Source organism: Anolis carolinensis, chromosome 5 (genome assembly GCF_035594765.1).
Source record: "Anolis carolinensis isolate JA03-04 chromosome 5, rAnoCar3.1.pri, whole genome shotgun sequence".
NCBI lineage: Eukaryota > Metazoa > Chordata > Lepidosauria > Squamata > Dactyloidae > Anolis > Anolis carolinensis.
The window spans coordinates 71,257,408-71,273,042 of NC_085845.1; the positions used below are offsets into that span (position 1 = coordinate 71,257,408).

Consider the following 15,635-nt stretch of genomic DNA (forward strand, 5'->3'; position numbering starts at 1 on the left):
TTCTCTTTTTGTTTCTCCCCTCCTGCTGGGTGTTTAGTTTACTGAGTGCAGATGAGCAATTTTTGGGTCAGGATATGCATGTTCTCAGGGCTGTAGTCAGAAAAAAAATTCGGGAGGGGTTTTGAAAATTTGAAAATTGAGTCACATGGGTGCTACCCAAGCTACAGCAGTTCTTTTAAGGAGGATAAATGATTTATTAGCAATAAATGCCATCTGTCCATATGCATCCTATGATTCTTTGATCATGTCAATGGTTTTCACTAAGATTTTCATTTCAGTTTAAATTTCAAATAAAACAATTTAATGTGCCTGTGACTATTACTGTGTCTTATTCCATGTCTAATATTAGGAAGGAGTTCAAATAATCACATAAACATGCAGATAAATCTTTTGCTCAAATTTCTTTTGTGGACTCACCAACATAGCACGCTTCTCTTCATTTCCTCTCCTTTCTTTCTTCTCATTTTTCTTTCTGAATATGTCTTGCAGCTGCAAAAAAGTCAATTATATCATCTGCATTACTAATGTATTAAGATGTTTATAACTAAGGCCATATACGCTAGTGTCTTCAGCATCAATTCAGCAAAAATAGTAAGCAATGCAACTTCATTGCAATTAACCTTTGCTGGACGGGACCCTTAATATTTAATGTATTTCAATACAAAAAATGGTATTCTGACTGACATGGCTTTTATACACATTTTTCTTTTTCTAAGTTCTAGTCTCCTTGAAGGAAAAGCAAGTTCAAAACTACAATGTATGTTTCAACTGAAATAAACATCCCATAGTTTCTGTGTAGCTGTAAATAATAAGCGTCAAACATTAAAGATTAGTCAGGACTGGGATGTCAGACGTGTTGATTAATTATACTAAGTCGATGTACAGCAGTTAACATAGCCTTGTTGACCTCGCAAATCATTTTCATATTATGCTTCTAATAAATAGAAAACATGAGCCACAGTGCCAGCTAGATATTCAGAAAAAGCACACTCATCTTCCAAGAGTAATATCACTTCAGAGCAGAGGATCAGCCTTCATGTTTGCCTTCTCTCACATAGTGAAACTTTTGGGAGAGGGATTCTAGACTAGATTTTTTCCTGGCATATTTGCTTTTGGGATGTAAAGAAATCTTAACGTGTAAACATTCAAAAAGGCAAAGCTTCCATCTCTATTCTTCAGTAGACACAGTCCCACAAGACTGTAATGTATATTATTTCTGAACAATTGAAATTTGAGTTTACTGAAGTTAGAGTAAACTAAAAACTTAAGGTCAATCAGTCAAGAAATTATAATGTTGGTAATTGAAAAAGCCAAAAGAGCTTTTTAAAAAGAGCAATGGTTTCATTTCCCTTACACAAGATATGGGAGGGAGATCTTATTGCACTCATCAATAAAGCTCATTTGATCTTCTGGAAATGAACCTTTTGTATAGAGGAAGGGCTATAGGATACCAAAGAGTATGGCAGTGAACATGAATTAGTTTGAGAGCACTTTTCATAGGAACATTGTCTGAAACAAAATAATGAGATTGACTGTTGAAAGCAGAAAGGACAAAACAACATCTCTTGTATCAAGGGAACAAAATCCCTCTGTTCTCTGACCTCAAATCAATGACATAAGCAAGTACGATTTTAAAACAAGTCTGTAAACCATTGATGATTATATTTAGATAGTTTTTGATGTGTTGAAAACAGGAAGAAATGGGTGCTAGAAGAGTTTTTCACGTTTCACATTCTTTGTGTAATGTGACCTAACACAAATCAGCTTTAATGAAAATATTACTGGCTTGATTTTCTAATTTTATTTTAATTATTTCAAAAACCCTGAAATTATATTTCAAGTTAAAGGGGCAGTTTCTAGAAATTGAAAACTATTTCTGGAGGATTTGACCATGTATATAAAATATTTTATACTATTATGTTTTTAAAAGATAGCTGGTGATATTAGCCTTCTGCCTTTTGGGTTGTAAAACCATCTGTAGCTGATATAACTTTCTGGTCACTTTTTAAAATAAGACACGTTTATTGAGACTGGTTAAGCTTTAAATATAATTACAGTAGAGTCTCACTTATCCAACACTCGCTTATCCAACGTTCTGGATTATCCAACGCATTTTTATAGTCAGTGTTTTCAATATATCGTGATATTTTGGTGCTAAATTCATAAATACAGTAATTACTACATAGCATTACTGCATATTGAACTACCTTTTCTGCCAAATTTGTTGCCTAACATGATGTTTTGGTGCTTCATTTGTAAAATCATAACCTAATTTGATGTTTAATAGGCTTTTCCTTAATGCCTCCTTATTATCCAACATATTCACTTATCCAACATTTTGCTGGCCAGTTTATGTTGGATAAGTGAGACTCTACTGTACATGTTAACAGTTGCAATGTTATTGTTAGTGCTATGCTAGCATGCAGCTTATTCTGTCTGTTCCATTCCCTTCTATTTATTTTATTTATACAATAAGAGAACCATAAAAAAAAATCTCATTCTTGCTTCTTTCTTAGTTTTTGACCTGTATTTTTCTGTTCCCTTCACTGATATTCTTATATGTTTACTTGCTTCCCTGCCAACTTTTCCTTTTTTCTGATACACATATTGTTTGAATCACTACCACCACAACCACAAGAGAAGGAAGGAAGCATAGATATGGTTTTTAAGAAGCTGCAGTGGTACTATCTCCTTTCTCTTATAGTATGGAGCCATTTATTATAGTTTAGTTAATCAGATAGAAAAAAACCACAGTATATAACTAAGAAATGAATAGATAAACAGTAGGAGGTTCTGTGCTTTGCAAGTGGGAAGACTTCTCAGACAGTCATAAGTGCCAATTACCGAAGAAGAAATCACAATTTTTTCTTGGACAGTTCAGCATCAAAGTACAAAACTGTGTCCCTTTCTTCACCACAAAGACATGACACTATTTCCCTTTGCTTTACACTGAAAAAAATGGTAAGTGGGCAATGCATAGTACATACCACTAAGAACTCTTTTTTGTCCACCATCTCATTTCCATCTGTATCAAACATGTTGAAAGCTATTCTAAAACCAGCATGTGGCTCTGTCAAGAAAAAAATGGGGTGGGAAATGTAACAGAGAAAGGCAGGTATAATTATGAAGTGCAAATGTGGATATTGAAATTGAAAGTAGCCATGACAGTAATAGCGTCATGCATTTGAATATGACACAAAAGAGTGGGATGACATGTTCAATTTTAAGAACAAAAGGAGTGCTAAGAATACTTGCTGTTTACTTTTCTGACTGTCAACAAACCAGAGAGAGCAGGTGTGACCTCAACTAAGTGGAAGAGGCTGTTGGGAAGGTACAAATTCAACTCAGGCCCCTCCTATACATGCTGTAACATCCAGAATGATGTGGGTCATAAGGGAATAGCTAGAAAACATACACCCCTAATATGTACTGCAATGCACATCCACCTTGAAAAAAGTGTAAAAATTAGGAGAAAGTCTGAAATCAGCAATAAAATACACTGCAGCTGATCAGTGCATTGACACTGCAAAGCAGAAAATTGGGGGGAACATGACTAGCACTTGTGTAAACAATGACACCACTGAATATCTGGATACAGGAACTGGATACAGTGCTCTCGGGAAGATAAACGAACATCCCACCCAAGAGAAAATTGTTTTCCACTTTTTGTTTTGCGTTAGAAGATGAATCCCACCACTGATTCTCATCCGATGGGTTGCTGCAGTTCAGTGCCTTTCTCTCAATAGGGTAAGAAAACAATTATGCCATTCTTTTGGATCAATTCGGCATGAAGGGAGCTTTGTGGACTCTACAGGAGCTTTTTCCCGGTTCCTGGGGTGCATGTAGAGACTCTCTGGAGTGGAACTAGACTTCTTTAATCCTCATTCTGATCCGGATTATGTGGCTGGTAGAAGCAGCCTAATTTGCACTGCACTTTTGCTTTTAAGAGCCCTCAACATATATCCCAGCTTACACAATTGGGAAAGAACTATTGTTCAAGCATACATCTGCTATTGCATCCAACTGCTGCTAATGAATTTAATTAAATCTTAACTGGTAGAATACAGTTTAGAAAATAATATCTAAGCATAACTGCAATAGATTATGCCTAGATAGGACTTTCTCAATTGTATTGTGTCCATCAAAATATAATCAGATAATCTCCATCCCTGAAATCAATCTGTAGGTACACTAACTGGAATTTGCATTATCCATATTCACAGCCAGCATTTGTTTTGGGATACATGATGCACCAGGTATTACGTAATATGGCAAGTGATTTATATACTGATTATTGATTGATTTAATATCAACAGCAACTGTAACAATCTGATCACTATACTCTATCCAAGGGCTTTCATCAGTTATTGTAACATTAATTTAGCGTGGATTGCTTTCATGGGGGCAGGCCAGTTGATATTTTGGGTCTACCCAGCATAATTTCCCAGAATTTCCATAATAACAAGTAACTGATAATCCTTTTGTCTCCTTTTATTCATGTGACTATTTCTACCTGCCACAAGTAATCATGAGTTCAATGATAGTCTCAGCTCTTTTTGCTCTATAGCCACTCCCCTCTCACTGTCCTGCTTGTCTAAATCGCTATCCAGAAATGATTCAACAGAAGTTGAATTTTGGAACCAATTTTGCTTGGAAGTTCCTTTTGTTTTTTGAGGAGCAAATAAAGTGTCTTACCGTAGAGTCAGCATAATTTATTATGCTAATTTGTAGAGAATTTTTGAGAAAGGAAATATTTTGCACAATTCCCACGTGTATTCTGGGGTGGTAAAGTCACATGAACTGCATCGTATTTGTATTGAAACTAATTCCTAATTTGATATGAAGAAAAAGAAGCTGAAACTCTTTTTGATTATTGTTTCCTGACAATACTACAGCTCATTTTACTTCCATTGTGGTAACTAATCTGCATTGTGACACTGTCTATTTCTCAATATAGTGAATATAGTAAATAATTTAAGCAATGGTACTGTATTTTATAATATTTTAAGAAGCCATCAGTTGTAAGATGCACACTAATTTCAGTACTACCAAGAGAAAAAAAGCTTTACTTATATATTTTTAAAAGCACCGGAAATTCTAAGATGCAGTCCATTTTTAGAAATTGTTATATGGGGGGAAAGATCTTAGAATGGAGGAAATAACAGTATGAATCTAGCAGATTAAAAAGAAACCAAATTAAAATGGAAACCTCTACATTAAGTTATTCCAGAATGTTTCAGCAAAGAAAGGTAAAAAGTACTCTGGAAGTTAAGAAAGTTTCTATTATACAAAAAAATTATTTGCAAATAAGAAAAAAAACTATGTTTTCCTATAGAGAATATTTACTCGGAATACTTACTTGTTAAGATACATAACAGAAAGAGATATTCTGTGTAAGAAATCACACCTGAAAAAACACAATCCAATAAATTAATCACAAGCAGTCATAGAGAACAAACTGGCATTTTTATACCACCTTTTCTCAACAATCCTAGAATCCCTTACTAATTCCTCCATTCATTTAATCTTCACAATGACATAGTCAATTAGGATACACTATCCTCAGTCTGTTTAAGATCAGTTACTGAATAGAGTTTGGATGTGAATGTCCATAATCTTAGTCTGGCATTGCATCCATCCAACTTAACTGTAAGCGGTGACTTCTTTCTCCTCCCTCCCTCCTCCCCTCCCTTCTCTCCCTCTCTTTCTCTATATACAGGCAGTCTCTGAGTTACAAACATCGGACTTACAAATGACTCATAGTTACAAACTAGAATGAAACAACAGAAAGTGAGAGAAATTACCCCTCAGAAGGGAAATTCGCTCCTGGAATAGTTATCATGGAGAAAAGGTGTCTCCACTGAAGCTTTATCACCAATCCTTGTTTCCACAACAAGCCATTTTTTTTCAAAATCCAATTATCTCAAGGACAGCAAGTGAAGAGAAATCTACAAACAAATTCAATTTAAGAACAAATCTACAGAACCTATCTTGTTCATAACTTGGGGATATATATGTTTGGGAATACAAACTAAGAGTCAGATCAACAGCTGTGCCCTTGTAACTACAGTATTCATGGCAGCTCTTTGAATTGAGGTGGTGTTTCTTGACAATTGTGTCTTTGAGCAAACTATCAAATTTCATCACTGTCTCAAATATTCCATACCTTTCTCCCGGAGATTCCGAAAAAGTTTGGATGATCCTTTCCAAACTGGTGGAGTTTCGAGAAGTATCTGATTCAATTCCTGCAAAATGATCATGGTGGGGAAATTATGAATATATAATGTTGACACAGTGGCACTGGAATCCTATCATAGAATCACAAAATCATAGAATTGGAAGAGATCACATGGGTGATCCAGTCAACCCCTACCATGGAATAAAAGCACAATCAAAGCACCCCTAACAGATGTTCATACAACATCTATTTAAAAGCCTCCATAGAAGGAACCTCCACCACACCTTATTTGGAAGTTTTTTCAATAGAACGCAGTGGGACTTTGTTTTATATAGACTGGCACTGTGGCTATACATATATATTGTATTATACTAATATCTAAACCTAACATTCTAAGCTCTGGTTTACATAAAGTTCTATTTTTCAGCTGTGTAGATCAAAATTATAACTCACCTGTTTTGAAAGCGACTTCCACTGCTTTGGCTCTAAAACAAATACAAACATATCATTTAGACAAAAAATAGTGCCATAGACCTATATAGTGTTCCCTCACTTATCGCTGGGGTTAGGTTCCAGGACCACCCGCAATAAGTGAAAATCCGCGAAGTAGGAACACTATATTTATTTTAATATTTATACATTATTTTAGTAGTTATACACTATTTTAAGTCTTTATCAACCAACTGTGTGATGATAAATCATCTCCTTTTCCTCCTGTTGCAGCTTCGGCTCCTTTTCTCCCCCTTTGGCTTTTCCTTCCTCCCTTCCGTAGGCTGTATATTGTAATTTTTTATGATTTATAATAGTCTTTTAGAGTTTAGTGAAAAACCACGAAACAGCAAATCGTGCGAAAAGTGAACTGCGAAGTAGTGAGGGAACACTGTATACTACTAATTTGATCAACAATAGCTTATCATGGTGGTGAGTGAATTAGAACCAGACATCCTGAGGAGTGAGGTTGAATGGGCCTTAAGAAGCACTGCTAACAACAAGGCAGCAGGAGACGATGGGATCCCAGCTGAATTGTTTAAAATCTTGAAAGATGATGCTGTCAAGGTGACGCATGCCATATGTCAGCAAATATGGAAAACACAAGAATGGCCATCAGATTGGAAAAAAATCAATTTACATCCCCATACCAAAAAAGGGAAATGCTAAAGAATGTTCAAACTTCTGTACAGTGGCACTTATTTCACATGACAGTAAGATTATGCTCAAGATCCTACAAGGCAGACTTCAGCAATACATGGAGCAAGAGCTGCCAGATGTCCAAGCTGGGTTTAGAAAAGGCAGAGGAACAAGAGACCAAATTGCCAATATCTGCTGGATAATGGAAGAAGCCAGGGAGTTTCAGAAAAACATCTACTTCTGCTTTATTGACTATTCTAAAGCCTTCGACTGTGTGGACCATAACAAACTGTGGCATGTGCTTGGTGGTATGGGGATACCAAGTCACCTTGTTTGTCTCCTGAGAAATCTGTATAAAGACCAAGTAGCCACAGTAAGAACAGACCACGGAACAACAGACTGGTTCAAGATTGGGAAAGGAGTACAGAAGGGCTGTATACTATCGCCCTACCTATTCAACTTGTATGCAGAACACATCATGCGACGTGCGGGGCTTGACAAATCCAAGGCTGGAGTTAAAATTTCTGGAAGAAATATTAACAACCTTAGGTATGCAGATGATACCACTCTGATGGCTGAAAGTGAGGAAGAGCTGAAGAGCCTTATCACCAAGGTGAAAGAAGAAAGTGCAAAAGCCGGGCTGCAGTTAAACATCAAGAAAACCAAGATCATGGCAACCAGACCGATTGACAACTGGCAAATGGATCCACCTGCGCTCTGGATCCTTGTCCCTCTTGGCTGGTCAAGCTGGCCAAAGATGGGTTGTTGGATTGGTTTGTGACCATAATAAATGCTTCTTTGGTTCAGGGGTCGGTGCCATCCTACTTTAAGCAGGCGGTAGTAAAACCACTACTAAAAAAGCCTTCGCTTGACCCATCTATTTGTAACAACTACAGACCAATCTCCAACCTCCCGTTTTTGGGCAAGGTTCTGGAGCGGGTGGTTGCCACGCAGCTCCAGGAATTTCTCGATGACACTGATTTTCTGGACCGCTCGCAGTCTGGCTTCAGGCCTGGGTACAGTACCGAGACGGCTCTGGTCGCCTTGGTGGATGACCTCCGCAGGGAGCTGGACAGGGGGAGTGTGACCCTGCTGGTTCTCTTGGACATCTCAGCGGCTTTCGATACCATCGACCATGGTATCCTTCTGGGGAGGCTCGCCGGGATGGGGCTCGGTGGCACGGTTCTGCAGTGGCTCCGGTCCTTCCTGGAGGGTCGTTCCCAGATGGTGAAGCTGGGGGACACCTGCTCGGACCCCTGGCCATTGACCTGTGGGGTCCCGCAAGGGTCTATTTTATCCCCCATGCTATTTAACATCTACATGAAACCGTTGGGAGAGGTCATCCGGAGTTTTGGAGGGTGTTGCCATCTCTACGCAGATGACACGCAAATCCACTACTCATTTCCATCTAACTCCAAGGAAGCCCCTCGGATTCTGAACCAGTGCCTGGCCGCTGTGGCGGACTGGATGAGGAGGAACAAGCTGAGGATCAATCCTGACAAGACAGAGGCCCTCCTGGTCAGTCGCCCATCTGATCGGGGTATTGGGTGGCAACCTGTGCTGGACGGGGTTGCACTCCCCCTGAAATCACAGGTCCGCAGTTTGGGGGTCCTCCTGGATTCAGCGTTGACGCTTGAGGCTCAGGTGTCGGCGGTGGCCGGGAGGGCTTTCGCACAACTCAAACTTGTGCGCCAACTGCGACCATACCTCGTGAAGTCTGACTTGACCACGGTGGTGCATGCCTTAGTTACCTCTAGACTGGACTACTGTAATGCGCTCTACGTGGGGCTTCCCTTGAAGACGGCCCGGAAACTACAATTGGTCCAGCGCTCGGCAGCCAGATTAATAACAGGGGCGAGCTACAGGGAACGATCTACTCCCCTGTTTAAAGAGCTCCACTGGCTGCCGTTCACTTTCCGGTCCCAATTCAAGGTGCAGACCATCATCTATAAAGCCCTAAACGGTTTGGGACCCACCTACCTTAGGGACCGTATCTCCTACCATAAACCTGCTCGTTCCCTTCGTTCATCCGGGGAGGCCTTCCTTTCGCCACTTCCTCTGTCCCAGGCCCGTCTTGTGGGAACGAGGGAGAGGGCTTTTTCTGCTGTGGCCCCCCGACTGTGGAATTCATTGCCCACTGAGATTAGGCAAGCCCCCACCTTGTTAGCCTTTAAGAAAGATCTAAAAACATGGCTTTTCCGATGTGCCTTTGGGGAGTAAATGTAATATATTGCTCTGGCCATTCCCCTTGGTTTTTATCCTTTAGACTGCTCCACCATTTTATTTCCCTGTTTCCCCCTATTCCTATGTCTCTCTCTCCCGAGTTTTTAATTAAGTGTTCATGTGGCCCGCCCTGTTTTTTACTGTTTTCTCTGATTTGTGCTGTAATGTATATGATTATTTTTGCACTGTTATATTGTGTTATGATATGTTGTTTTATTTTGTTATATTGTATGGTGTCTGGGCATGGCCCCATGTAAGCCGCCCCGAGTCCCCGTTGGGGAGATGGTGGCGGGGTATAAATAAAGTTTTATTATTATTATTATTATAAATAGAGGGAGAAAACGTGGAGGCAGTGACAGACTTTATATTTCTAGGTGCGAAGATCACTGCAGATGCAGACTGCAGCCAGGAAATCAGAAGACATCTACTTCTTGGGGGGAGAGCAATGGCCAACCTCGATAAAATACTGAAAAGCAGAGACATCACACTGGCAACGAAGGTCCGCATAGTGAAAGCAATGGTATTCCCCATAGTAACCTATGGCTGTGAGAGCTGGACCATAAGGAAGGCTGAGCGAAGGAAGATAGACGCTTTTGAACTTTGGTGCTGGAGGAAAATCCTGAGAGTGCCTTGGACCGCAAGAAGATCCAACCAGTCCATCCTCCAGGAAATAATGCCCGGCTGCTCACTGGAGGGAAGGATATTAGAGGCAAAGATGAAGTATTTTGGCCATATCATGAGGAGACAGGAAAGCTTGGAAAAGATCATGATGCTGGGAAAAATGGAAGGAAAAAGGAAGAGAGGACGACCAAGGGCGAGATGGATGGATGGTATCCTTGAAGTGACTGGCTCGACCTTGAAGGAACTGGGGGCGGCAACGGCCGACAGGGAGCTTTGGCGTGGACTGGTCGAAAACGACTGAACGAGTGAAACAACGAGCTTATCATGAATTTTGCTTTTCCAGCATTGAAATCATATTATGGAAAATGTATTATTAAGCCTACACTACCCAAGTAGGCTTAATAATATATTTTCAGTAATATGGTTTAAATGCTGAAAAAGAAATATTCATCATATAGATCACAGACTAGTTTAATGGAGATGTCATAGAAAATATTTTGATAATATTGTAACTAGTATATCAAATACAGTTGTCTTTAATGTTGATTTATAGTTAATCTCCACCTCGCTAACACAGAAGAGATGCAAATATCAGAAAACTACCAATAATGAAGGTAATAATTTAATCAAAAGTTATTTGGGTTTGGCATTGTCAAAAGGGTTCTCATATAAAAATAGTTAAGGAATCTGTGCCTTTCCGAGAATTTATTGAATTCCAGGAACACATTTTTCAATGCAATACATAGATGGAAGCAAATTGAATTAACAATTTTGAGGCCCTTAGGAGCTATTTTTGGTCCAATTTTTCAACCAATTTTCCTCATATCTACAGAGGAACAATGCACAATTCTCTTCCAGTCAAGCTCTGTAAAAGGCATACTTTTTCATTTTTTTGCAATTTAAACTTTTGACAACACAGATGCATTTATATGCCAACGTACGATCTTTTTCAAATATTTCTATTCCTAAAAAGGATGTTTCTTTACATAAGGATTTAAGGAGAAACCAGCACCTTGAATTGAGCAGATTGGAAGAAGGTTGGTATGGGATATATTCTCAAATGTTATTTTTCTACTTTTTAAACTTTTTTTTTTGGGGGGGGGGGGGGAGTCCTGAGACATATTGCCTTACTGATTTTTTTCAAATAATTTTTCAAACACTGCCTTTTCCATATACCCCTTAAATTATTCTCTTAATGGATATTCTAAAGCATGCCTGAGTCCCCTCGGGGGAGAAGGGCGGGGTATAAATGCATGTAATAAATAAATAAATAAATAAATGCCTAAACAACCTGGGACTACAATTCTCAGGGGCCCTAGCCAGCTTGTCCAATGATCAGGAATTATGGAAGCTGAAGTCCAAAACATCTGGAAGGGCACAGATTGTGTTAGGCCTGTTCTAAAGTACAACAGTTTTTAAATATTCATAATGCCCTTTGTCCACTTGAACTCCTTGTCTTTCTCTCTCTCCTTACTTTATTGTTATTTGCCTATTTTAGATAGCAAGGTCCATGGTGGAGTGGGCAATCTATTTGTCCAAGGTCTAAATATTCTGGAGGCATCAGGAAGGTGATCTTGAAAACTGAGCACTGAGAACGTGAATAGGGAAGTGCCAAGAAAAAGCAGGTCCCATGGGTTGTATTTCAGAGCAAGGCAAAATAGAGCTCTTAGTGCTCCTTGCCTAAGAAGCCCCCCTTCCCTATAATACTATACTGTGAATCAACAGACCACCTGAAGGCCCACACATATGTACAAAAGGCAGCATACAAGCAAAAAAAGTTAATATTATATTTTTGTGATTTATAGAAACTATTTTTAAAGTTCACTGGCTTCAAGTTTGGCAGTGCCCACGCCGACATATAATGGTAGAGACTTAGGTCTCTAAACATAACCCACACAAAAGGGGAAACTGTAATTTAATGCATGTTCCTTATAACCTCTGGAGTGTGAGGGAACACCATACTTACGTCTTGGTTCATCATTTGAAACAGACTGAATGAAGTCATATGGTGTCATAAACAGTTGCCCTTCAAATTCTAAACTGGAAAACATACGAAACCGCTGCTCCCGGGAAGTTGCACAGAGATCCAAATCTTCATAATCTGATCTGCCATCTGTGGTCTATTAAAAACACAAAAGAATACAACAGTTTATTAGTTGTTTTGAGCATTGTGGGTTTTTTTAAAAAAGTTTTATTCTATAGTCTCAATCTCATACTCTAAACTGGTTCATGTTTTCTTCACAACCTTTCCAAAACATCCCTTTTTGAACTTAGAATGGTTGTTTTTTTCCCCTCATCAATAATTTTATTTTAACTGCATGAACATGTGGCATTTAGGTACAATCAATTCGACTATAAAAATGTCATTGGTTAAGGAAATTTTTTTTAATGGTTCTGATTTTTCTATCATTATGGATGTATAGTTTAGATCATATTACAGGGTGGCAAGCCAGGACATTTGTTGATAAAAAAGGACTTAGACAAAATTTATTTCTTTTTCTCCCCTGTAAAGTAGTTTGTAAAACAGAGGGAGGATTTGACTTCCAACATGTATCATGTTTACTCCTGTTGTGAATGCACGTTGCACTGGGATAAAAAATGGCAAAAGTGTGCCCAAGCCATGCAGATTCTAAGATTTTAGTGAGGCTTAATGAAAATCACACCTGACAGTCTCTGCAATATGACCCAGGAATGGACAAAAGCACTGCTGAGGTAATGGACAATAGTCAATAAGTATCCAATTTCTATTATTATTTCTGGAAATTATCTGATTCAACTCATTTAGCAATTAGACACAAACTCAAAAACTATCATGAAACCATATCCCTATCAAAAGATGTAAGGACTTGTATTTACTAATCTTGACAATCTTGCAGTGATGTTATATATTGTTATAGCTCAGCACCTTTACAAAACTGGTCATTGACACTTCTCTCAGGAAAATTATAATAAACATCTGATTTAAACTATGATCTATATATAATAAAAGGATAAAAAAAAATTCGGCCTAGGACAAAACAACTAAACCACACATCCCTGAAACACTAAACTTGGCAACACAACCCCTCATCCATGCCTCTACGTTCATACAATAAAAAGAAAAGAAAAAGTCTTAATTAGAGGGAGAGGAATAATTGTTTTTTTATCCAATTGCTGCCAGTTACAAGGCTAAACTCTGTCCACTTGGTCTCCTAGCAACCTACTCAGCCCAGGGGACAGGCACAGTTAGGCCTAATACCTCTTCCACACTGCCTATAAGACACAGATTATCTGATTTTAACTGGATTATATGGCAGTGTAGACGAGGCCCTTCCACACAGCTATATTACCCATTTATAATCTTATATTATCTGCTTTGAACTGGATTATCTTGACTCCACACTGCCATATAATCCACTTCATTGTGCATTTTATACAGCTGTGTAGAAGGGGCCTCATATAATCCAGTTCTAAGCAGATAATATAAGATTATAAATATACAGTAGAGTCTCACTTATCCAACATAAACAGGCCGGCAGAACGTTGGATAAGTGAATATGTTGGATAATAAGAAGGGATTCAGGAAAAGCCAATTAAACATCAAATTAGATCATCATTATACAAATTAAGCACCAAAACATCATGTTATACAACAAATTTGACAGAAAACGTAGTTCCATGCGTGGTAATGCTATGTAGTAATTACTGTATTTACAAATTTACCACCAAAATATCACAATGAATTTAAAACACTGACTACAAAAACATTGACTACTAAAAGGCAGACTGCATTGGATAATCCAGAACATTGGATAAGCGAATGTTGGATAAGTGAGATTCTACTATAAATTGAAATAATTACTGTGGTAGAACAATACAGAACAATATAATCTCTAAAACACTCTGAAAGCAAAGAAATTGAGAATTCCACAAAGGAAACAATCAGGGCCAGCTAACACCTCCCAAGAAAGGATTCTTCCAGAAAGGAAGCTGAGAAGGGAGTAAAGCACTGTGTATTAGTAAAGTCATCATTATTACTATCATTACTATTATTATTATTATTATTGACACAACGACGTTGTATGACACAGCAAACAAGATAGATATGCTGGATTTCGTTTCACAAAATCACAAGTCGAACACTTCCCAAGTGTCTAGGACTGTGTGATGTATTTTCGGATGATGCGTGCAGATCCCAGCAGGGTGGCCTTTTGCAGTTGGCAGATCGTAATTTTGTCAATGTCTATTGTTTCCAAATGCCGGCTGAGATCTTTTGGCACGGCACCAGTGTGCCCATCACCACTGGGACCACCTGCACTGGTTTCTGCCAGAGTCTTTGAAGTTCAATCTTGAGGTCCTGATAGCGGCTGAGTTTTTCCTGTTGTTTTTCTTCAATGCGACTGTCACCTGGGATGGCAACATCAATGATCCAAACCTTGTTCTTTTCCACAACTGTGATGTCTGGTGTGTTGTGTTCCAGAACTTTGTCAGTCTGGATTCGGAAGTCCCACAGTATCTTTGCGTGTTCATTTTCCACAACCTTTGCAGGTTTGTGATCCCACCAGTTCTTAACTGCAGGGAGGTGATACTTGAGGCATAAGTTCCAATGAATCATTTGGGCCACATAGTTGTGCCTCTGTTTGTAGTCTGACTGTGCAATTTTCTTACAGCAGCTGAGGATATGATCAATGGTTTCATCGGTTTCCTTGCACAGTCTGCACTTTGGGTCATCAGCTGATTTTTCGATCTTGGCCTTGATTGCATTTGTTCTGATGGCTTGCTCCTGGGCTGCAAGGATCAGGCCTTCTGTCTCCTTCTTCAGGGTCCCATTCGTGAGCCACAGCCAGGTCTTCTCTTTATCAGCTTTTCCTTCAATTTTGTCAAGGAACTTTCCATGCAGTGTTTTGTTGTGCCAGCTGTCAGCTCTAGTTTGTAGTGCAGTTTTCTTGTACTGGTTTTTTGTCTGCTGTGCTTTGAGGAGTTTCTGATTTTTGACTTCAATCAAAGCAGGTTCTTCACTTTGCTTTACATATTCTGCCAGGGCATGTTCTTCTTCTTTGACTGCTTGTTTTACTTGTAAGAGTCCTCTGCCCCCTGATCTTCTAGGCAGATACAGCCGGTCAACATCACTGCGAGGGTGCCTTGAATGATGAATGGTCATGAGTTTTCTTGTTTTTCTGTCCAAATTGTCCAGTTCCATCTGTGTCCAGTTTATAATGCCAGCAGTATATCTTATGACAGGTATGGCCCAGGTGTTTATGGCCTTGATGGTGTTGCCTCCATTGGGCTTGCTTTTGAGAATTTTTCTGACCCTTTGTGTGTATTCTTTACTGACCATAGTTTTCACATGTTCATGCTTGATGTTGTCCAGCTGTAATATGCCCAGATATTTATAGGCCTCTGGCTGGTGACACCTTATTGTTTGGCCATTGGGCATATTGATGCCCTCACTTTCAATTATTTTTCCCTTCTTCAATGCCACTGTCGAACATTTGTCCAAACCAAA

The 15,635-nt window shown here is 38.9% G+C and overlaps 1 protein-coding gene across 2 annotated transcripts in view; it reads right to left on the reverse strand.

Annotated features, from left to right (window-relative positions):
- The window catches only part of micu3 (mitochondrial calcium uptake family member 3), a 53,053-nt gene that overhangs the window by 21,689 nt on the left and 15,729 nt on the right, over positions 1-15,635 (reverse strand). For both annotated transcript variants that reach the window (XM_008111715.3, XM_008111714.3), the window contains exons 2-7: positions 12,117-12,270; positions 6,632-6,663; positions 6,167-6,245; positions 5,360-5,407; positions 2,988-3,070; positions 418-489 (exon numbers count right to left, since the gene is read on the reverse strand). In XM_008111715.3, the coding sequence (XP_008109922.2) occupies positions 418-489; positions 2,988-3,070; positions 5,360-5,407; positions 6,167-6,245; positions 6,632-6,663; positions 12,117-12,270 (468 nt within the window). The remainder of the gene's footprint in view (positions 1-417; positions 490-2,987; positions 3,071-5,359; positions 5,408-6,166; positions 6,246-6,631; positions 6,664-12,116; positions 12,271-15,635) is intronic.